The sequence below is a fragment of the Nematolebias whitei genome, chromosome 13 (genome assembly GCF_014905685.2).
Source record: "Nematolebias whitei isolate Nwh7 chromosome 13, NemWhi1, whole genome shotgun sequence".
NCBI classification, from domain to species: Eukaryota; Metazoa; Chordata; class Actinopteri; order Cyprinodontiformes; family Rivulidae; genus Nematolebias; species Nematolebias whitei.
Genome location: NC_056510.1, coordinates 20487909 through 20511317, shown reverse-complemented (window position 1 = coordinate 20511317; position 23409 = coordinate 20487909). Strand labels below are relative to the sequence as shown.

At 37.8% G+C, this 23409-nt stretch overlaps 4 protein-coding genes across 5 annotated transcripts in view; 3 read left to right on the top strand and 1 right to left on the bottom strand.

The window, feature by feature from the left end:
* mettl8 (methyltransferase 8, methylcytidine) overlaps positions 1 to 2581 on the bottom strand; it is a 7390-nt gene extending 4809 nt beyond the window's left edge. Inside the window, exons 1-4 of the mRNA XM_037686157.1 lie at positions 2529 to 2581; positions 1272 to 1427; positions 1011 to 1102; positions 554 to 903 (exon numbers count right to left, since the gene is read on the bottom strand). Of these exons, the coding sequence (XP_037542085.1) occupies positions 554 to 903; positions 1011 to 1102; positions 1272 to 1423 (594 nt within the window). The 5' untranslated portion in view covers positions 1424 to 1427; positions 2529 to 2581. The remainder of the gene's footprint in view (positions 1 to 553; positions 904 to 1010; positions 1103 to 1271; positions 1428 to 2528) is intronic.
* A 15-nt stretch (positions 2582 to 2596) lies between these two features.
* dcaf17 (ddb1 and cul4 associated factor 17) lies at positions 2597 to 8712 on the top strand. Its single transcript, XM_037686446.1, has 14 exons — positions 2597 to 2725; positions 2803 to 2906; positions 3470 to 3560; positions 3701 to 3837; positions 3929 to 4007; positions 4199 to 4288; positions 4369 to 4476; positions 4631 to 4733; positions 5011 to 5150; positions 6902 to 7011; positions 7114 to 7204; positions 7304 to 7387; positions 8259 to 8414; positions 8490 to 8712. The coding sequence occupies exons 1-14, from the start codon at positions 2597 to 2599 to the stop codon at positions 8595 to 8597; spliced, it is 1530 nt and encodes a 509-aa protein (XP_037542374.1). The 3' UTR covers positions 8598 to 8712.
* A 4821-nt stretch (positions 8713 to 13533) lies between these two features.
* LOC119419143 (cytochrome b reductase 1) lies at positions 13534 to 15906 on the top strand. The gene is made up of 4 exons (XM_037686445.1): positions 13534 to 13786; positions 14950 to 15158; positions 15334 to 15488; positions 15577 to 15906. The coding sequence occupies exons 1-4, from the start codon at positions 13600 to 13602 to the stop codon at positions 15857 to 15859; spliced, it is 834 nt and encodes a 277-aa protein (XP_037542373.1). The 5' UTR covers positions 13534 to 13599; the 3' UTR covers positions 15860 to 15906.
* Positions 15907 to 17232: 1326 nt separating this feature from the next.
* LOC119419142 (dynein, cytoplasmic 1, intermediate chain 2a) overlaps positions 17233 to 23409 on the top strand; it is a 19876-nt gene continuing 13699 nt past the window's right edge. Inside the window, exons 1-6 of one of the 2 annotated variants that reach the window (XM_037686444.1) lie at positions 17233 to 17304; positions 19522 to 19633; positions 20141 to 20258; positions 21431 to 21518; positions 22505 to 22564; positions 22918 to 23033. In XM_037686444.1, the coding sequence (XP_037542372.1) occupies positions 19532 to 19633; positions 20141 to 20258; positions 21431 to 21518; positions 22505 to 22564; positions 22918 to 23033 (484 nt within the window). In that variant the 5' untranslated portion in view covers positions 17233 to 17304; positions 19522 to 19531. The remainder of the gene's footprint in view (positions 17305 to 19521; positions 19634 to 20140; positions 20259 to 21430; positions 21519 to 22504; positions 22565 to 22917; positions 23034 to 23409) is intronic. The other variant, XM_037686443.1, reaches the window with a different exon arrangement.

Sequence of the window (23409 nt, the reverse complement as noted above, 5' to 3'; positions counted from 1 at the left end):
CAGGCCAGCGGTCACTCTTTCAGGGATGAAGATGTTCACATCCTGGACAGAGAGGAACGATGGTTTGAGAGAGAAGTAAAGGAGGCCATCTTTGTGAAAAGGAATCGTCCATTGTTAAACAGGGGTGGAGGCCTCCGGGTTCAACTGTCTCCCTCTTACAATGCTGTGATTGCTAGTATCACTCAGCCCTCTGTGAACAGTAAACAGCCATCAGTGTGCTAATGATCCATTGTTAGGCTGATGGTCCTTCTTGAGCATGTGAGCAGCTGGTTTTGGTTGTCAGCAGCAAAACTGGTTGATCCACTCTGAGAAGGTGCTATTTAAGAGACTGAGCTGAATACAGCTCCTCAAACTGAGGAAGTCTCTTGGATGAGAGACGAAACGTTTCTACATTTTTTTTGCTTTGTTTTGTTTTTTGTTTTTTTGAATGTCCAGAGGACCACATTGAACTTTTTTGGATTTTTCTACCTGGATTATTGAGCATGCATCAGGATATCTAAAAACTAAGTGAAGCAATTCAAAATGAATGACTAAATGTGATTTATTTTAAAACCTCCAAGATCCTGAAAGATGCATGTTGTCCTGGGAAAGAAGAGGTCTGTGTAGCAGCTTCATTATGCTCCTGCACTGCTTCCTGAGCATGAAACAGGTCTGTTGTTGGGCGGTGGTGAATGGGGTCATTGTGTTCAGGGTCTCCCGTCTCCGTGTCTGTCATGGATCTACTACGAATTGAGATTCCTGCCTGGTGATTGCTACAACATGCGTTTGAGCTCCTTTCTTCTGAATGTGAAGGAAACAATTCTGGGAACTCTGAAAACAGCCACCTGCGATCTTTGAAGAACTTATCCTGGTGCTGCTCATAAAACGTGTCCCAATACTGGCAGGCGTTGGTGTCAAATTTACCTGAATGAAGGGAATTCGGGAAAAATGTCATTACTTTATTTTGAAATGAAACCCAGTCTGATGTAATTTTATAAATTACAGCATTGTGTGAGGGAATGTATTCATGCCTTGTTCTGCTAAAGGAAGTCTTATCTTGGAATTTTCTTCTGCTTTCTGCCGTGCATTTTCTTTCTCCTCTTCTGTCCACTGCACATGATCCCTGATGGACAAATCATTGCTTAAACAACAGTTATGTAAACTTTCAGTAACAGTTTATGAGTGTTCATAATCTGTTGTGTGCTCATTTATTAAGCATTTTTAATGCATCTAAAAAAGTAGAAACAAAAAGCATTTGCATATTTTTTCTACCAAGATATTATATCACCAACCACGTGTTGTGATTAAAGATGTCATCTGGACTGGTAAGAATCCGTGAGCCCAGTGGAGACTTAGGTCTTACACCAGAACTCTTCAATCTGGTAGACAATTTAAAGTAGACAGAAGCCAGTTTGGCTGCAGAGAAGCTCCACTTTTTATGCATTTTTCTGTAAAAAAAAAGCAGTAAGAGTTCATTTATTGCACACAGCATCAATGTAGCCAGGGCAAATAAAAGCTAATAAAAGCCTTAGCTATTAAAACCCAATAAAAAATTCACCAGGACCAGTTTTTGGTTGTACAAATAGTCAAAACAGAAAAAGTAAGCATAACAAAAGGAGGAGAATAAAGCATGAATATCCACACACACACACAAAAGAAAAAAAAAAACATTTTTGGAGGCGCCTGTGTTTACTTTTATTACTGTCAAATTTTATATTTTATATTTTTGCCCAATGCACAGTAAATCTGCAAAGTACTTAATAAGTGTACAATATATAAATACATTGTTTTGTTTGGAGCAAACAAAAATAATTTTGTTAGCAACTTTTTTTAGACAAGATTTAAAAAAAGTTCCTGTTTTGCTATTCATTTTTAACAGAAAGTGTTTTCTCAATGTTGTTAAGATGCGTCCTATTTATTGTATTTCATTTTATCTTTTAAAACTGGAGAGCTAAAAATATGGAAAACAAGTGTTTGTAGTACACAGCAGCCGTCGACCGGTGGCGCTGTAGTTCTGACGCAAGTAGTGTGCGCCTAATTCCTCCGTAGAAGAAGACGATTTGAAGAAAAAAACTTACTAGCTAACTGCTAATTTCCTTCACAACGTCACTGAAAACGGAGATTCATTTCCAGGTATTAAACGATTTGATTACAAACAGTACCGCAAATTTCTCATCTCTGTGATAGATACACATATAAAAATGTTAACGACTAGTCATGGTTCAAAAGTTGTATCGTAGATACCATGCTATCAGGCACATCATCATGTGGACTGCAGCGGTTACCAAATAGTTACAACTTACAAGTTAATTCAGTACCTCTAGACGATTTTTTTCTTTTTGAAACGTTTCGTCTTTTATCCAAAATACTTCTTCAGCCTGAGGTGCTGCAACAATCTCACTCTTATAAATAGCACCTTGCTGATGCTCAAGTGGTTCCTGTGTGCCCGGGGGCCCTCTCCCTAGCCACCCGTTCAAAATCGAACTAGTTAAACACGAAAGAGTTAAAAACTCGAAATAGTTACAACATTTGAGCTACACAGTCCTTACCTGCTGTTTGTCGTAGTTTGTGTCGCTGTGAGATCAGCTCCGCCTGTAGGGCACAACGCGACCTGCAGATGGCGCCACGCCGGAGGAAGAGCATCGTAAACGCCGCGGAGCTTCTAAACCTGAGGAGCAGAGGAATCGCAGATGCTGGGAGTTTATACCGACGCTGTTTGAAGCTCTTTAGAGACATCCTCCTTGAGGTGATCAAACGCACAGTGCGTTGGAATGTTTAATCTTTATTTAAAAATAACGTTTCATGGTTATTGTCACATTTTAGGACAGCAGGGCTTTCGTTAAAGTATGGAGCAAGACCTCAAAGTCATCAATAATGTATGAGAATGGGAACATCTACTTTGACAATTACCAGAACTGCTACAGCTGGTGAGTATAGATATTACACTTGAACTGTTTTCAGTATAGTCTTGATATTTTTACTATTTTAATCTATATACTAGTGTTGTATTTGTTCTAAGTATAGACCCTTGTACGCTTAAGATCTGCACACTTCATCACAATTTTATTGTCACTGCAATGAGCATTATCAGTATTGCAAAGGACTGCCTAAATAAACTGTAGGCCATCATATTTCAGGTATCATTCATTCATGCTCTGCGTGTTAATATATCTACTTGTTTAAATAATAGGCATAATAGTAGCTTTGAAAGTGAGGAGCAAGGAAATTGTGTGTTTATTGCAGCTGATTTTGTCATCGCACAATTAAAGATTATTCTTACAGTTTGCAACTCTCTCTAAAATCATACAGACTGGCCTAGGTAGTTGGGCAATTTTCATAATATACGTATATCCATCCACAAGTGAAATACATTTGAACATTTTAGATTTTGTTTAAAAACATCAATACTTTTGCATATCGATTATATAATGCAATGCATGAAAAGGCTCGTGGCAGAACATGTAAAATAACTTAAATCTTGTATTTTCAGTGTCCATGCTGAGCCTCATTGTTTGTACAGATTGTCTAAGAGGTCCAAACAGGAGAAAATTAAAGATGCCCTGCTTTGTCAGAGTCCACTTGTAAGTAAAACTGTTTCTCACAAGGTTTTTATGAAGCCGCTACCTGCCATTAACACAGTTTAACAATCCACGACAAACTGATATTGGGTATGTTCTTTTAACTGATTGTTTGCTTGTTTGTTTGGGGTTTTTTTTAATAGGAAAAAACATTACCCTCCACCTCAGATCATTTCCCCAGCCTCTTGACGCTCACATCCAATAACTGGCTCCGTCGTTTTTCAGCCGAAACGGGGAAAGAGCTGCAAAGTGTTTACCTCTCTGCACACTACAATTTCAAGTACCTTGAGGGGCTGTAATCTATTTGATTCAACTTTAGTTATTTATTTTAATATTTGAAACCTTAAAGGATCTTTTGTTTTGTTTTGTAGATATCTCGGGTGGAATGCTTCTCAAGAAACATTTTATATTAAAACATTGCAAAACAAAGAAACGCCTTTAGGAAGACAGGTACTAATGCACTCTAGTAAGCATATTCATACAACTTGTGAGAAATATATATATATTTTTTTTTTAGACTTGTTAAACTTAAGGTATTATGCATATTTAAATAAAAAGGTTATTTAGCTGGTTGTGCTATAAGATGTTTTATGATGTATTGAAAGGTTGAGTGATTATTTTTTTTCTCTTTTTATTTTTAGGCAGGCATCGCTTACAATACATTTGTGTATCTGGCTGTTTTTAATGTTTTCCCCTTACAACTTGTGGGTGTTTTCGAAATCAACACAAAGGTATGCAGACTTTTGTTTTAGCATTTTAATTCTGCCTAGGACATTTGAATGGTATTGAGATGTAAACGATTTTCTTTCAGGGGTTTGGAAGTGGCATTACTGATGTCGTAATGTCTCAGGGGGTCCTCGCAGTGTCGTACAGCAACAAAAAAGTGCGACTGTACAGCTTTGAACACATTGTCCAAAGGGTTTGTATTTATATGGAACACATTTCCAATACTATTGTTTTTGAACCTGCATTTAATTAATAGTTTGGTTGAAAATCTAAGAGTTTTCCTTTTGTTTCACTTTGCTCTTTGCATTTGTATTTATGTGGTGTTTTGGATTGCCTTTTCTTTTTAGTACCTAATTGAAACATTAACTCTGGGAAAGCCATGTTCACTTCTTGGAGGCAAAAAAGTCGGAGATTTTCCATTTGGCATCCCACTTAATATTCACATCACCGGTGAGTCTAGACCAGAAGTATCTTTTGTGTTCAAAGTTTATTATTCGTATTTGAGCTGGATACAACAAACAGTACATCTGAACCTGTCAAAAGTGTGACTGTGACTTTAATTTAGTTACTTGTTTTTTTATTTTATAAACACACGAACAAGGTTAGTAATTTATAATACAGCTCGGGTGTTGAAACACTTTAATAGATTTAAATTTGCGTACCTGGCAATGGTGAGCAAGAATGATTACTTTACAAACTTCCTATGTTCTTCTGTTGTATGGCACAGATTCTCTCCCGGTACTTTTTGAGGCAAGCTCTAATAACGGTGTCCAGATTGGCGGCTACCCGTGGCACTTCATTTACACTCCACCACAACGAAATCAGAGGGGGACTCACCACATCTGTTCACTCAAGGATGGCACTCTGGTATTTTTTAGAAATCTTTCTACATTTTACAAAACACATTATCGTATATCTAACATCAATAGTTTATTATGAACGTGTAAAAACTTTGCTAAATTGTGTTGTTGTTTTGTTTTTTGGTAGAATTTTTATAATTTAGAAACAGTAAATCGTGCTCTTCAATGCCACATGGGAGATTGTCATTTAAACACTTTGATGACCTGAAATTTGTTTAAATAGCTAAACCACAGTCATCTTTCACCTCCACATAGTTGTGTGTGTAAATATAGTATACTGGGGGAGGGGGGGGAGACATCAATAATAATTTTTATCATTGCAGCCCTATAATTGTGATTGAACTGTGATGTGCCTAAAGACTTCTACCCCTAAATATTTTTTTACTTGAATAACTAATGGAGAAACTGACAGCGGTGCACAAGTTTGTAAAATGGTGTTGGTGTTTGCTATGAAATGTATAAGATGTCAGCAATCCACTTGACGTTGACTCCACTCAGACAAGCTTTTAGCTCATCAGTTGGATCCAAGTAGGTATCTCTGCAGACAAATAGGTGTTCCCAACGGAAGGTGTTACTCAAGGGCCACACCTGATTGGACAAAGGTATCAGAAGACGGCAGGCATATTTTATTTATTTATTTTTAATTATTGAAAATTATAATACATAAAAAATCTTCTGGTTGTTAACCAGTCATCAACATCAATAATACAAACAAAATGCTAGGGGGGACACGAAGCAGTAATGCATAGAGGTTCAGGCAGGTTGTATTAGCCAGTTCGACATTAGCGGCGTCTCCATACCTTCTCTTTCCGCCTCTATTTTAACACAGAACTTCCGGTTACATTTCAAAATAAGAGGACTAAATGTTTCTTTTTTAATACCTAGCCATTACATAAAAAAAAAAATCCATTTTAGTTGTTGAATAATGTGAAAATAGTTCAAATCAATTCATAAAGAAAGAAAAATAAAGTAACCAAAATAATAATGATACTTAAACTGGCTTTGGGACAAAGGATGTTTCCTTTAACTTCACATTTTCTTGTTCAACCTTTTAAATCAGTCACTGCAGATGAGTGATTGTCAGTTTCTGTAAGATTTCTGCAACTGGAGCAGGTATTTCTGTTTACTGGTTAACTGTCTCACATTTTACAGGTCAATCCTACTCCATGTTTCAGCTCCTTTCGTAAATCAGATCTCATAGAAGACACTTCTAAAGAGCAAATGTTGTTTTTAGCTTTTTTTTTGGGCCATTATCTCGTTAGAGGACTCGTGACCTTTAATTGAGACCAGACTTTTTGACAAATGGGAGCAGGTTTTGCTTCAGATGCTTCATATTTCATTGTACCCAGACCAGATTCAAGCCAACCTGTGTCAGGTACAACCCAAGAACAAAAGAGAATCTTCTTGTGTTTTACAGTAGATATAACACTGTTTCTTAGAAACCGTCAATTAAAAAAAAAAGAGCTGATGTAACTTACCTAAGGAGCCAGCAAATTCAGCTAGCCAATCAGTGTTTGCCCTTTAGAAACACCTATTGTTTAAAAACACCCACTTTCAGTCTGCAGAGCACCCCTTCTCATTGGATCAGAATTAAATATTTATTCAAACTAAGTTTGCTCAAAAAGATTTTTAATAACAGGTAACGTACAATAAAAACTACTCGTAACCTTTCCACTGAATCCCACTTCAAAAGATCTGAGCTAAACCTGTAAAGTGAGTAAAATAAATGTGTTAAAAATGTACTTTTGTGAAAATTAGGCAACAAATGGAATACAGAACATGAGCTGCTCCTGTCTTGAGAGTGACGCAATCTTCTTCCACCCGGCCGACTCGAGGAGAATCATCCACATCGGACCTACCAAAATGAAGTGAGTGCTCCAGTCAGCTTCGAACTATTTACAACTGCACAGTCTGCTCTTCTTCGTCACTGATATGTACTGTATAATCATACTTTACTTTTTGTATTGAAGTGTCCTAAAAATCATGGGTGAGGTAAACAGCCCTCTGCCATCGAAGATCCTACAGGATTTCTCTCTGATGATCGATCGAAACAAGACAAATGTAATGTTGTTGGTTTTTTTTAACGGACTTTATGTAACGAGTTGCTAATGCGTTTTTTTTTTTATTACTCAAATAATTGAACGTTTGAATGTTTTGCAGCCTTCCTCCGAAGTCACCGTCACGTCATCGGGACGTACAGTGAAGAAGAGATTTCAAAAGCTGGATGATGACCCAGGTCAAGAGGTACCAACATGCTGGCTTTTTTATTTCTGCTGCTTAACCGACCGCATGCTTTGGTCTAAACACATTAAACTATGTACAAGCCAAGAAGACTGGCTGAGTAAAATATTTGGAGCTGGGTTGTGTAATTAAATTGGGGTATTCTTTTGTTGGATTGACTGCAATTGCTCAGGAACTAAACAAATATAGTGCTACTTTGATGTCCATTCAAAAAAACAACATTTAGCATCAGTCTCACTTAAATTTTACTTATTTGTGTGTTTGTTTTTAATTTGTATTTATTTTTTCTACAAAACCATCCTAAGGTTTTCTGTATAAACTGTTGCAAAAGGGTCCGACACTCCCAGAAATCCCTATCAAGATATCGGCTGAAGCATTTTTGTCTCAATTAAAAACACACTTTAATTTCACTCAGTTAGTTAAATCAAATAAGCCAGTAATTTGAGCTGCTGTATTTGGTGAAACACACCTTTTTCTATAGGTAACAGATTCTGATTGGTCCAAATCTTTGTAAGATGACAACAAAAGAAAAGGTTTATGGGTTTTATAGCCTCAGTCATAATTGTAGTCCTGAATTCAGCAAAAACACATGCCATTCTAAAATTAATAAAGAAAATATGAAAATCTTGTCTATGAAACTATTTACAAAATGTATCTTCCCTATACTTTGTGATAAATCTGAAATGTCTTTTGAAACAAGTTTGAACTTTGACATCAGAACACTAAATTTGTTCCAAGTAATTAGTTATATAAAGGAGTTAGACACAGGGTGGTGGGACAAAAGAAGAAATAAAACAAATCTTTATTTAAAAAAAAGCTTTGCACAGCTACATTGTTACATGTGTAGTACTCAAACCTTTGTTTGATAATGCAGACTTTCCGATTGGTGGAGTGTGAGGACGAGCTTGACCTTCTGGCTGCAGTGGTCACTAACGGGGAGGAAGAAGAAGCATGTGGTTACATCCAACTGCATGACAACCAGACAGGGACGTTGCAAAGAAAGATTGATCTGGCTGAAATTTGGGATGAGGTGAGTGTTTTATAAAACTGTCACTATTCTAAGTCGTCTGAATAACACACTGAGTTCTTTTGTTCTCTGTTCCAGACTTTTCCGCACGTGTTGTGCTTTGACAAAGATACAATTGTTCACATTGAACAAAAAAAGACCAGCTTCAGCTGCCATGTTTACAAGCTCAGGACAGTCAGACAATAACTGGTTCTGCAGTGGCTGAAAAGTGCTTGAACACTTTTTTTTTTCTTTCGGCTGCTCCCTTCTTCAGAGGTCACCACAGCGAACTAAGTCGTTCGAAGACATGGCCATTTATTTTTACTCCAGATGCTTTTCCTGATGCAACCACAGACCACCGAGCTACCACAGCCCTCTGTGTGGAGCAGAGAGCTGTCATCTAGGACACCTGGGGGAGCAGATGGTGGGGGTTAAGTTCTTTGCTCAAAGGACCAGAGTGGGGCAAATGAGGGTGGAGGCAGGTGTGGGTGCTTCACCTATCCCACCCACATTTTGATGTTGTCTGTACCGGGAGTTGAACCGATGATCTTCTGATCGCAGGCTCACCTTCTCTAACCTCTGCGCCACCACTCCCTTGACTCCCTCACCACTTGAAAACATAATAAAAACTTTTAATATTTTGTGATGTTCTTTTTCACAATACATTCATCCATCCATTATCTGCCGCTTGTTCTGGAGTCAGGTTGCAGGGACAGCAGTTTGAGAAGAGAGGCCCAAACATCTTCCACCGCGTTCCCTGGTCACCCTGTAGACATCTCTCCAACGAGTCCTTATTCAACCTGTGCTGTACCTCTGATGATCTCATTCCTAATCGTATCCTTCCTTGTCACTTCTAAGGAGAACCTCATCATCTTCATTTCTGCTACTTCCAGTTCTTTCTCCTGTCTTTTTGTCCATGTCTCTGTCTCCAGACCATACAATATATGTCTTGTAAACTTGTCCTTTGACCTTTGCCGACACTCTTTTGCCACAAATCACTCCTGAAACATTTTTCCATCCTGCCTGGACTCTCTTTTTCACCTCTTTACCACATTCCCCATTTTCCTGGACAGTGGATCCCAAGTACTTGAAGTCCTGCACCTTTGTGACCTCTGCTTCTTGTAGCCTCACTGTTTCACCAGCCTCCCTCTCATTCACACACATGTACTTTGTCTTACTACAGCTGACTTCCATTCCTCTTCTTTCAAGTGCACACCTCCACCTCTTAAAGTTCTCTTCCACTTGTTTCCTGTTCTCGCCACAGATCACAATGTCATCTGCAAACATCCTAGTCCACGGGGATTCCTGCCTGACCTCATCTGTTAGTCGGTCCATCACCAGAGCAAACAAGAAGGGGCTCAGAGCCGATCCTTGATGCAATCCCACCTCCACCTTGAAGCTATCTGTCACTCCTACAGCACATCTCACCACTGTCCTGCTGTCCTCATACATGTCCTGTACCAGTCTAACATACTTCTCTTCCACTCCAGATTTCCTCAATACCACAACTCCTCCCTCGGCACTCTGTTGTATGTTTTTTCTAAAGACACAATGGAGTTCTTTCTGACCGTCTCTGTACTTCTCCATCAGCATCCTCAAAGCAAAGATGGTGTTGGTAGTGCTCTTTCTCAACATGAAACTATACTGCTACTCACAAATAGTCTCCTCTCGTCTAAGTCTTCCTTCCACAACTCTCTCCCAGATCTTCATTGTGTGACTCATCAACTTAATTCCTCTGTAGTTGCTACAACTCTTTACATCACCCGTTCTTAAAAATGGAAACCAGCACACTTCTCCATTCCTCAGACATTTTCTCACCTTCAAATATGCCATTGAATATTTGAGTCAAAAACCTCACTCTCTAAGACATTTCCAAACCTCCACTGGTCATCAGGTCCTACTGCCTTCCACTTCATTCTTTTCAGAGCTTTCTGGACTTCACCCTCACTAATTTTTCCCACTTCCTGGTGCACAGCTTCTATTATTTCTACTTTTATCTCTTTTTCATTCTCTTCATCCATTAGCTCCTCAAAGTACTCCTTCCATCTTCCTGTCACACTCTCCTCACTTGTTAGAACATTACCATTCTACAGAACATTACAGATGCACTGGCTTGTGCTCCCTAGCGGCTGGTTTATTTTTTTATTTGATTTTTTTTTTTTTTTTTTTACTGAATAACATTTGTATAAGATTTTGTAAACTCCTAAACTATAAAACTGTCAAACCTCTGGACTTCTCTATTAAAATGTATTTTCTTGCTACTCTCTTGATCGTGTGTTTCCATCATGAGTTTATACAACAGGGGTTGAATATCTGCTGCTCATATTAAATATAAATACAAGAGTGCTGAAACTGTTACCCTGTGTATTAAACAATACGGCTTTCACAAACTTACTTTTTGTAAATGCATCCCACACATTTCTCAATGTTCATTTACCCTGTCGACACACAGATATGGTGCACAACACTTCAAACACCTTTTTAATATTTTCTTTTAAAAACAAACATGATTACTGTAATTGTCTGGAGCATTACTTTTAAGAGCTTTTTTGAATATTTTAAGTTAGTTTTTTTTACATTGGCTGCATATTGTTATCTATGAAGTCCAATGATTTAGAAGCATTTTTCTTGTTAGTAAACACTGGTACTTTGCAACTTTGAAATAGTGCTTACAATAAGCACCTTGTAAGGGTGGCCAGAAGATCCCATTTAAAAATGGTTACATAACTAATAGTAACACCTTAATTCTGAAAAAGTTGTGTAAATGTACTTATGCATGCTCAATAATCCAGGAAGATAAATGTAACAAGGTTAAGTCAGGTCCTCTGGATGGATTCATCTTTGTTGAAACGTTTTGTCTTTTATCCAAAAGACTTCTTCAGTCTGAGGAGCTGCAACCAACTCATTCCTTTAAGCAGCACCTGCTGGTGGAAAAAAAAAAAACTAGTTGATGTAGTCAGGAAAATTCAGGTAAAGGTCATGGATGTTTCATTCGACCTTTATTTATACAGGTTAATCCCACTGAGCCTCGGGACTCATTTACTATAGAGACCTGACTTTTAACAAAGCGTGATGACAGCAATCATAAAGGATGCGTACGAATGTATTTTATTTTTTATCACCTACTGTGTTATCACTTACTAATGTTACATTCAGAGTTGTCTGCTCAGGGGGGAGCTTGCAGAAGACGCACGGGGCCTCCTCTCTGATAACTCCAAGTCCTTCTCGTCTGTAAGCAGGAAAGCAGAGGTCTTGATCTCGCCTATCAGAAGCGAGGTCGACACGTTATCAGAACGTGCAGCTTTCCCTCTTTGTCTGCGCAGATCTCGCGACTGAGGCTCAACAGCATGTAGTTTTTGTACATCTGTGTGAGCCTGTTTTGACACTACCCTTGCAAGTAAACTGGGCTGAAAGGTCTCATGTCCTCACTGTGGCTCATTTGAGTAATGCAATGATAAAGGGATGTTTATTTTATTCAACAGATAACATTACTGAGCCTTCCTGAAAGCAGAAGAGAAACCCAAACAGCAGGACACTTTAACCATCTGATGGTCTTCCTTTTGCATGCGAACAACTAGTTTTGGCTGTCACCAGCAACTTGGTTAATCCACTAGAAGATGCTGCTTATAAGACAATAATCCATCCAGAGGACCAGATTCATTGTGTAAAATGTTCAAAAACAGAATGCAATGATTTGCTAATCTCCCAAGACCATATTTTATTCATAGTGGAGTAAATGTTATGATATAGTACCATTTTGTGGGGAAAAAAAAAAGGTCCATTTAATTTTATGGCAGCAACACATCTTGAAACTGGGGCAACTGGTGAATGACTTGAATGTATTTAGTTGGCAACAGCTCAGTAAAAAGACCAACACATTTAAAGAGTATTTTAGAGGGGTTGGATCAGAACAGCTGCATCAAATAATAGTAGAACAATTTCAGAATATTGCGCTGAAAAATAAGAAGCACTGAATTCAAAATGACTAATTTTTAGACTTTTTTTTTTTCCTTGAGTTGAAGTTGTACAACTTAACTTTATTTTGCCTGCAGTGACCATTCAATTACCAAACTGAGACACTGGAACACCCTCAGCTTCCTCCAACAATGACAACACTCCAGTCTGCTTTATTAAAGGCTTTCACTGCTGTTGTCATTACACAGAGGACAGTGTTTAAAAGCTTCTGTTGAGGTGGAGACCAAGCACAAAGATACACGTCTGTCCTCCTGAGACCGCGGTAAAGTTAGTTTTACGTTGGATATTCGAGCTCCGCGGCTTCAGCGGGGTGTTGCTCTCGTCAATCCGCTTCAGGCTGTCTGATTTCGGTCAGCCGCGCTCAACCTGCCCCTACTCAGAGACGTCATGGTTCGTTTAGGGACCGTCAACAAATTATCGAACGCAGTCACTCTTCAGAAACAAAAAGCAATATATTGTACATGATTTGCCCCACTCACCCAAAACTTAGATAAAACTACTCTACAAGATTAGTCAGACGATGCACACGGGTTTCACCCATGTGACCCACCACACACATGATGTGTCAAAAGACATGGAAGCTATTGAGCAAAAAGTCTGATTTATGAAATATAAAATTATGAAATGCATAAAAAATGAAAAATAAACAGGTGTGCCTCGTCTGACTGGTCTTGGAGAGTAGTTTGGTGTAAGTTTTGTGTGCGTGGATCAAAAGACATGGACGCTATTGAGCAAAAAGTCTGATTTATGAAATATTAAATTAGGTAAAATTATGAAATGCATAAAAAATAAACAGGTGTGCCTCATCTGACTCATCTTGGAGAGTAGTTTGGTGTAAGTTTTGTGAGTGGGGCAAATCATGTAAAATATATTGCTTTTTGTTTCTGCAGTGTTTCTGAAGAGTGACTGCGTTCGATTATTTGTTGACGGTCCCTAAGCGTACCATTACGTCTCTGAGTAGGGGCAGGTTGAGCGCGGCTGACCGAAATCAGACAGCCTGAAGCGGATCGACCAGAGCAACACCCCGCTGAAGCCGCGGAGCTCGAATATATCTAACGTCCAATGTAAAACTAACTTTACCGCGGTCTGAGCTCAAACACTTATCCTCCCCTCTTGCGTAGCAGCCGGTCACGTGATCACGCTTCTTCCTTTGCAGGCTGCTGGAGTTTGTTTAGTCTGTGCAAGTGAACATCTGGTCAGAACCAGCTGCTGTTCGACGCTTCTTCCTGCAGAGATGGAGAACCTGAAGCACTTCCTGCTGGCTCTGTGTGCTGCCGGAGCTGCGGGCTTCGTCGCCATCATATTCGTGCTGAGATGGGTTCTTCACTTTAAGGAGGGTCTGGGCTGGGATGGTAGTCTGGCTGAGTTCAACTGGCATCCTGTGCTGGTTGTCACTGGATTTGTTTTCTTGCAGGGCACAGGTAGGATGACTCACTATGTCTTTCTCTCTCCGTCATTTTAAGAAGAACTTTATGCAAAAGAAAAGTTGAAGCTGCCTAAAGAATGTAAACAAAACGTCAAGTTACACAAGAAGTTTGGGGGAGGGAGGACTTAGGAGTTGCATAAGAGCAAATAACTTACCAGAGTGATGTGCAAAAGAGTCGAGTTGTTCATATTTTGCTTTCAAGTAGTCACTATGATTGGATTTTGACTGCTTTTTTTGTGCTTATTTTTAGACCAGACCTTTTCAGAGAAATGTTTTTTGTTTTGTTTGTTAAGGTACTCTGAAAAGTATGAAATCAAACATATAAAGTTGATTATGAACTATGTCAAACGATGCAGTTTAAATGAGTTTACTCCATTGGTTTTTCAGATTGCAACTGTGAGATGCGGGTCCACGCTCAGTGTAAACAAAGCGAGCTGAATCAGCTATTTAAAGATGGAAGCTAGACGTTTGCAATTGACCTACTTAGGCTGGTCGTAGTCTGTGTAGGTAAACAACACAATGATACAACAATAATTTGTCCAGCGAGTTTAATGTTTGACTTATTTTTAGTCACTTTGGCTCTTTTTGTAGGTAAAAAAAAAACATAAATGGCATTTGCTTTCCAATTTGTAATTTAAAGACACATTTAAAATTATTCAAGTTTCTGTAATAATTGTTTTCATCTAGTCTTCATGACATTGCAATCATTATATTTAACTCCGACCCATGACTCATTCTGGCATTAACAATAGTCGTGTCTTAAGCGATGAATCAGTGTTGTGTCGAAACATAACAGGCGGCTTATTTTAATGTGGATCTTTAGGCACATTATTTTCAGGATGTCATAATGGTCCTATATTTGGTCTCATTTATTTAGTTAAATCTATGTAAAATAGCAAAGATAGCACAGTTTGACACTTAAAATGACATTTTAGCACCACCATGGTGATTCCTGATTAAATATTAGCTTAAAACTTGGCATATGACCAGCTGAATGATCATGCATCTACAGCCAGGTCTTTCCTGTTTTCATTTTTAACACCTCACTTTGTCTGAATTTAGTCTTGCTTCTTCTTTTGTCCCCTTTTTCATATGACACACTGCACCGAAACAGGTAGTGAAAATGTAAAAAAAACCTGATCTGATCCTCTCTTGCAGCTATAATCGTCTACAGGCTTCCCTGGACGTGGCAATGCAGCAAGTTGATAATGAAGTTCGTCCACGCAGGCTTGCATGTGGCAGCCTTCCTTTTTGCTGTTATCGCCTTGGTGGCAGTTTTTGACTTCCACAATGCTGCCAAAATTCCCAACATGTACAGTCTGCACAGCTGGATAGGCCTTACAGCTGTTATACTGTACGGTCTACAGGTAAATACATGTTTTGTCAGCAAGAACGAAACACTTTAATAATCAATTCTGAGTTTATATTTCAAGTTGTTGAATTGTTTTAACATTTTCTGGTGGTTTGGACAGCACTGATGAATACCAATCGTCATGCGTAAAGTATCTTAAGCTTTTTCTCCCCCTTTCCCTCAATGAGCAGCTTGTTCTTGGAGTTGGCCTGTACCTGATACCTGTTACACCTGTGTCCTGGAGAACAGCATGTATGCCCATCCATGTCTACAGTGGTCTTTTACTCTTTACCACTGTCATAGCCGTGGCACTCCTGGGCATCACAGAGAAACTCATTTTTGGCCTGTAAGTATTAAAAACAAAAGTAAAAATGTTGCTTTAAAAAAGCTTATAAAATGTGTAACTGCAAGTACAACCATTGTTTCCATCAAAGGACTAACCCCAAGTATAAGGACTCTCCACCAGAGGCAGTTTTTGTCAACATCCTGGGGCTCCTCCTGGTGATTTTTGGAGCCCTCATCCTTTGGATTGCCACTCGAACGTCTTGGAAACGCCCCAGTGACCAGACCCTGCATGTTCTGCATACCAACAGTGGAGGGGAGGATGCCAAAGTTGGTCCGGCCTTGTCTGATCTGACTGATGAGACTAATGCTGAGAGTGGTGAAGATGTCAGGAGGAGAAGTAATAAACCACCGGTAGACAATCAGGTTGACTGATTATAAGCAATAATATACAGAAAAAAGTGAAATAAACGAAAAGAAATGCAGCAAAATGTCCAGACACCCCACATTTATTTTTTACTTATGTAAGCTTTTATGTAAGTAAACCTTAAATCTTCATAAATATGGGCTTGTGAAGAACATTTTCCAAAGTTCTTTTAGAAATATTAATTGCCTTTATTAATTAGCTTGTTTGTCAAATGATCCCACATCGCTTCAGAACGCAGCTTTTTCACTCGTTTTCAGTTCAGTGCCCAACCTTTTTTAAGAGGAAGTGCCTCCATTCTTTTTTCCTCTTTTTTTTTATTTAAATCTTCTAAGTCTGCCTTATGAATCATTCAGATATAAAAATGTGCCTAAACTCAAGCGATGAATGTGTGTTAAGTCAACACATAGCAGAGCTTAACAAAGATGCCATTTTAAATAAGATTTCTTGGCACATTCATACTAGCGTTCTGTCACAAAAACTGAATTTGTTTTTGTTGCTTAGTTGAATCAAATAAAAAATGCCAACGAGAAACAGTTTGACATATAAATAAGGGTTTTAGCTCCAATAAGAGGATTCCTAAAAAGCTGTTGGCTGAGGACTTGACATACAGTAAATGATCAATTGATGTATCCCTGTCCCATATCAGGTCTGCTAGGTTTTGTTGTTGTTTTCTGCTGTAGATAGTTTATTTAGGGCCTGACACTTGTTCTTTTGTGCCCCACTTTTACACTTAGAGGCACACATTTAAAATCAAGTAATGTAAATGAGTGAAAAGGCAAAAAAAAAAAAAAAGCATTTCACAAGACCGAAGAACTATTGAGTCGACCACTTTTTAAAAGTTTACAAGAAAGTTTGGCAGTTTGAAAATGAATGATAAATAAATTACAGGTAATTTAAAAATTTTACATAATTCACATACATACACACATACAATGATGATGAATGTATTATAAAGCAACATACGCTGGTCATGTATAAATAAAGGTTGAATGAATGGAGAGTCAAAGTTTAAAAACTGTATTTGTGTCATAATATTTCATTTATGACCTAAACTTTTGTTAGCATATAGTTTTTCAGCCTTTTTTGTTTCTCGTCTGTTTAATTATTTCCTACATATGGCATCATAGTGATATTGTTAAAATAAAGGCATCTAGTGTGATCATGACAGATTTCCTGTTTTCTATATGTTGTGCTGTTTTCTCCAAATTTTATAATAAATATTTTGTTATTAACATTATGTGCCTTGCATTTGTATTGTATATGTTTCAGAAAGGAAAAATGTTTATATATATTTTTTTAATAACAACAAGGTTCCTTTCTTTTATTTCATTTCATCCCCTTCGCTTAGTCCAGTCAAATGGTTTAGATACTTTTTGGCTCTTCTCAGGACCTGTAGTTGGGTTGGGAGTCACTGTTTTGTGTTGATTTTAGTGATCACAACACTTGCCATAAGGTTTGTTTTCTGTGTTTTTTCATTATTATGACTGCTGTAATGTTACTCGCTTAACATGGGATATTTATCTATCACTATTCTTAGCTGAATTGGCTATTTTTTTTACCTTTCAGCAGCGTTAAAATCGCATGACAGCGCTGCATCCGGGTATAGCCGCTAACTAAACTTAGCCTCTCAAGCTGTAGGAGATGGGGAGTAAGTTTAAATGTCTGGTTTTCTGTGGCACAAAATAAACACGCTATCACCAATGCATAACCTTAAACTACACATGACATTGTGTCACTTGCCACCAATTTTTCATTGTAGTCAAGCTAATTTAGCTCCGTGGCTAATCATGATTAACAAGCTAATTAGCGGTAGCATCAGGCCGCTTGACAGCCTTCTTTCAGTTGCAACGTGTTTACGTCAGATAATACCTTATCGGTGGTTGAAGTGTCAATTCTTATGTATGAAATCATTGAAGATATGTACCTAAAACAAAGAAACCACCTACTGGATGAACTGGACAAAGGGTTTTAGCAGCTGTAGGGTGGGGCTCAGCGGCTAGCGTTACTGAACAACATGTAAACACAGAGACCTGTGAAAAGTTTTGTTTTCTAAAAAATAGTTTATTGTGTATTTTTATATTCCAACACTGAACTGTTTCTACAAATGTTACATACTCATTAGACTTGAGACGTGTTTCAGTTGTTTGTAAAATAATATGAAAAAGTGAGTTAATATTAGGTCAAACCAGTAACATCAACTTGCATGCAAGACCCTCCTTGTAATTCTTAAATTTTCTTGTTTTTAAATTGACTACTGTGATTTTACTGCAGTAAAAATGTGTGAGCATATAGTAGCTATAATTTGTCCTTTTGTTAAACTTCTGTTCAAAAGGTTTGGGCATCCTTCACTTAAGTTTTTATTTTAAGAAGACTTGTGCAATTATTTACAGTAGTTTTCTGGGTTTCTGAAGGTTTTTCGACGAATACTTTTGGAATTGACTGTTTATTTTTGTTTCCCATTTTCAGTTCATTCTTCACACATTAAAATAGTGTTGATTATTGTTGTTTTAGGTACATTACATATAAACTATTTTAAGTATATAAAAAAGCCATGTAATCTTAGGAAATAACCTAAATTGGATCCGTGGGCACATTGGTTTTGGCAGTTTTTGCAAATAATCTGTTGCTATTTTTTTTTAATTGAAAAAAAATCCTAGGGACAAGAACTTAAGTGACACAAATTAATATTCTTGTACAAAACGGATGTGTTTAACAAAATGAAAAAGCTAGAATACAGCAGAGGAATCAGTTGAAGGATGTCAAATTGCTGAAATGTGCATCTTCTATTGGTGTAGCAACAAAAGAGTATGTAAGAGTATTGTGTCAGGTGTCACACCGAAACTACTTGTCAGCTTTGGCTGAGTGGTTAGAGCAGTCATCCGTCCTCCAGTGCAAGAGCTGGGGGTTCAATTCCACAAGCAGTCACATGCTGAAGTGTCCCTGGGCAAGACAGTGAACACCCCATTGCCTCCAATGTGTGTCCCATCGGTGTTTGGATGTGATAAAGCACTGATTAATCTCTACAGATTCTGATTAGCTTTGTAGAGATTATTAGCGCTGTATGAATGGGTAAATGATTGTAGTGTAAAGCACTTTGAGTATCTTAATAAGATAGAAATGTGCTGTATAAGTGCAGACCATTTATCATTTTTTTGTCTATATGTTTGATGTTCAGTATGTTCATTTTTTTGGTTTTTGGCCTAACTTTAAAAAAAAATTGCATCACAATCCTAATGTTGAACTTTGTCCTAAGACCATTTTAAAAGATTGCAAGAAATGTTGGCTTCTTTAAACAAAATATAAAAAGTTGATGGTGGTTTAAGACTTGTCAGTACTTTATCATTCTGAAAATTAAAAACAATGTTTTGGTGTTTTAAATTTCTTACTGTGACATATTTGGTGTCACACCTGAACTACTTGTGCTTGAGAAAAATGTATCATCTGCAATTTTTTTTATACTTAACTTAGTAAAATACAAAAAACAAACGATTTGTCTTGTTTTGTCTAAGACTTAAAGTTTGGAAGTTTTTCTCGTACGGTGATCTGAAGCTGAGATTCTCAGTTAGAAGATGCTTATTCTTGTTATAATCTCATATGAACAAATTTTAGCTTAAATACATTTTCCAAAATGATTAGAATTGGAACTAAAGCGTGTCTTGTTTGTACACAGCTGTGGAATCATGTCTGACAAAAGTGAGCTGAAAGCAGAGCTTGAAAGGAAGAAGCAACGGTTGGCACAAATCCGAGAGGAGAAAAGAAGGAAGGAGGAGGAGCGCAAGAAGGTACAATTGTGTAAAAAATGGGATTTCTTTTATTGAATCAAAACGAGTGAAACTTTGTATATGTTAAACTAATATCTCAGTGAATATTACAAGTTATCACCACTGATAAGTTTTCTTTCCCTTCTTAAAACGTGGTGACTTGTTGTCCTTGTGATGTGAAAAGTTAGCAAAAATTTACTTTGTCTTAAAAAAGAAGCAGTTCAGTGCTTTCTAATAAATTAGGCTTTGTTTTTTGTCTTTTCTATCAGTTTTACATAAGACTTATTGGTATGACTGATGTTGAGATCAATTTTGTTAATATTTGCTATTTTCTGTGACACCTTACATGAAATTTTGTTAATCCAGTTTATTGGATTATGTCAATTTTATTTTCATTTATTTGGAGTAATACCGATCTGTCAGAGGAATGTGTCATCTATGAGACGTGTGTGTGTGTGTGTGTGTGCGTGCGCATTTTGAGTTTGATGTCTGTCACTTTGGTTCATCCTTGGCTCACTGTTTGTCCAGGCTGACCTTCAGCTGAAAGAAACTGCACTGCAGCAGGATGACTCCGACCTGGAGAAAAAAAGACGGGAAGCAGAGGCTCTTTTGCAGAGTGTGGGCATAATCACAGATGTTTCAGCTGGTATGTTTAATATTACCTGTGGATGGAGTGTCCAGATGTGGCTACCATGATGCCTGTTTAAATTTGTGATCATTAGATAAACACATGGGGGTCTAAATAAATATCTCTGTTCCCTTCTTGACCAGTCTGGCAACAATATGATTTTCTTAATTTGCTGTTTTATTTCACATTTCAGCCACTGCATTACATTATGAATTTATTTATATTGTGCCTTAGGTCTCAGGGTGTTAACATTAACACTAGCAGTCTAAAAGAGCCCCAGTCTTAGCTGGGTGCGTCCACGATGCACGAGAGTTACACTTTTAGGTTCAAATGCCCTAAAAACAACTTAATTTTAGTAATTTGTAAGAACGTATTAAACTTTTTTGAATGAAATGAATTTGAATGAATGAAACATCTTTCATAAAAAAAAATCTAATTGACTTGTTTTTTAGAATGACTAAGACCTGAGTATAAAGACCTAATTTGGTTAGACGCGGGGCTAACATAAAAAAATGTTTCTGACTGGCTGACATAAAAAAGTTTTGAGTATTAGATTAAAAGTGAATGTTTAAAAAGAAAAAAAGACACCATTAATGTATTCCTCATGTATTGCTAAACGAGTTTTATGAAATTGTTAAACATAATTCTGTCTTTTAATACAATTTAAACAACTTTTGGCCTGAGAAAGAAGCACTAATAAATGAATGCAGTATAAAAACAGTGTTCGGTGTAAACATCTGCGTTGACTCAGGTATCGAGCACTGTTACTAAACTACCAGTAGGTGGCAGAAGAGATCCACAACAAATCTGTGGCATGAGATGACAGCACTGAAGCTGACAACTCAGAAATCATGCTGGCATTTTTTAAAAATAAAATCTTAGATATATTTGGTTATGATTTCTTTAACTCATCAAACATTTTCATTTAGGACACCTTTTATCTTTTGGTAATCAAAGTCCTATCTGCTGTTGTTTCAGCTTTTGTTCAACTCCTGTAATCTGTTTTGCTGCTAAACTTAGAGCTTCGTACACATTACAAAATTCACTCCTAATATTGTGTTTGTGGAAAAGTGTACCCTATCAGGATTTGAATTATTTTTTTATCAACTGCAACAACTAAACTATTGAAGCCTTTCTTTTATCATGTTGCAAACAGTGTGGCTTAATAATTTACACTGTTCCTAATGCAGTCCCTCCTCCGACATCTCCTACTGCTAAATCGGCTGAGACGCCAAGTGAAGCAGGAAGCCAGGACTCTGATGGAGCCGCAGGACCCAGGTACACACACACACACCTGTGAAAATGTCTGAACCACAGTACACAACTGCATACACGTGTGACCACCATCCAGTATCCTTGAAGCAAAATGCCTACTTTCATTATAGATCTCCTTACAGTCCAGCCCATACAGTTATTATATAGTTTCTGTTGTAACAAGGATTTTTTTAAATATAAGAAATAACAAGTTTACATTGTGATAGTTTAAAATGTAGGCATGTTGTGCAGCAGCACTTTTTTTTTTTTTCATTTAAATTGCCTGCAGAAGTTTGTATATTTTGCCTTTTTGTACCTTTCCGTGCATTTTGCAGCTTCACAAGTGTTATGGATCGTTGTAAAGCATGCAGCTGAGCTTAAACTCAGCGCAGCTCAGAATAGTTGTTGCAAGTGATGACAAATTTATGCCAACTTGAGTGCATGTTTATTTCATTTATGTGCCACTGAACTAGAACAATCCTAAATTAACAGTAAAACAGCAGGCTGTTGAGATGCCTGGGGGACTTCTTAACCCCTAATTAGAGCCCCTTCCCTGGGCTGAAATTCAAGCTCCCCCAGTGTCCCATCAGGCCGAGTGAGCAGTTCCCCCTATGTGTTGACTCATTTCCCTCACCAGCATGGCCATTTCCTACACACATGGAGGTCATGTTTTCTCCCAGAGGGTTGCGTAGCTGCACAACACTCACAGTCTTTGGTGTGACACAGTTTGGGCTGCATCAGCTCCGTAGGCTGCGTGTTACGCCCTCTAATCCCACTCTGAGCATATTTGTCACCATGCATATTGCTACAATGCTGAGAGATTAAAGCTTAGTTTTAAAATAAGGATCAAATTATCGGTGTGTTCTGATAACATGTAAATGTAATTGTTTCACAAGCTAATATTGAATCTGCATGCTGTGTGCAATAATCCTAACATAATCTCCTCTCCTTTTTTGTGCTTGCTTGTCTCTTTGTCACTAATGCTGCCTTGTTGCTGTGACACTAATCAGGACTCTGCATTGGGACTCTGACCCATCCACTCTTCAGCTTCACTCTGATTCTGAGCTGGGGTACTGGACACTCTCTTCTCTCCTTTCCTGGTCATTTTCCCTTCTCTCAATCTATGGCATGATTATTTTTGTCTGTCAGAGTCGTTTAGTCAATTCAGACCATGAGAACAGTGTTGTCTCCATGGCAGAAAGGTCAGATAACATTACAAATAATTTACAATGTTTGCTAAACTATTCTTAACTCTTGACTGTTGCATGAAAGACTAATTTACTTACTTTTGATCAGCTTAGGAGTTCATATCAACGTGAGCGATGTTAGAAAATGAGCTGAAAATGGTTAAAGTTGCTCTGCTTTGGTAAAGTCATTTGTTTCTTGTTGATGTTGTGCAAAGTTTGAGTTGTTCTGTTTTTAGGCGTGTAACTCCAAAGCTGGGAATGGCCAAAGTCACGCAAGTGGACTTCCCACCACGTGAAATTGTGTCCTACACAAAAGAGACCCAGACACCCGTCTTGACCCAGACAAAAGAAGGTGACTTGCATCTTTTTATTTACTGGTGTTTATGTTTTTACTTTGAAAAACACTGACATGAGTTGTGTAGCCAAAACAAGTCTAAGCAAAATGTTTTTGTCCAGGGATGCACAATATTGGATTTTTGGCCGATATCCAATTTGCCGATATGTTAAAACTTATTTGGCCGATATCCGATACCAGTACCAATATTTTTTCCCTAGACCTACTTACAGAGACTACATAGCTTTCTCTGCTGTGGAATTAAAATACTACATTATTCTGCATGTTCTTTGTCAGTTTGGCCTGCTACCAAATGCAGATGCCAAAAAGGGGGTTGAAAATGATGTAACACTATATATATATATATATATATATATATATATATATATATATA

Bases quoted from the DNA above. Each gene is read 5' to 3' on its own strand.
- dcaf17 (XM_037686446.1), top strand. From the start codon at position 2,597: ATGGCGCCACGCCGGAGGAAGAGCATCGTAAACGCCGCGGAGCTTCTA. The intron at 4,289-4,368 runs GTATGCAGACTT...ATTTTCTTTCAG, and splicing joins TTTTCGAAATCAACACAAAG to GGGTTTGGAAGTGGCATTAC. The intron at 8,415-8,489 runs GTGAGTGTTTTA...TCTCTGTTCCAG, and splicing joins TGGCTGAAATTTGGGATGAG to ACTTTTCCGCACGTGTTGTG.
- LOC119419143 (XM_037686445.1), top strand. From the start codon at position 13,600: ATGGAGAACCTGAAGCACTTCCTGCTGGCTCTGTGTGCTGCCGGAGCT. The intron at 13,787-14,949 runs GTAGGATGACTC...CCTCTCTTGCAG, and splicing joins TGTTTTCTTGCAGGGCACAG to CTATAATCGTCTACAGGCTT. The intron at 15,489-15,576 runs GTAAGTATTAAA...TTTCCATCAAAG, and splicing joins GAGAAACTCATTTTTGGCCT to GACTAACCCCAAGTATAAGG.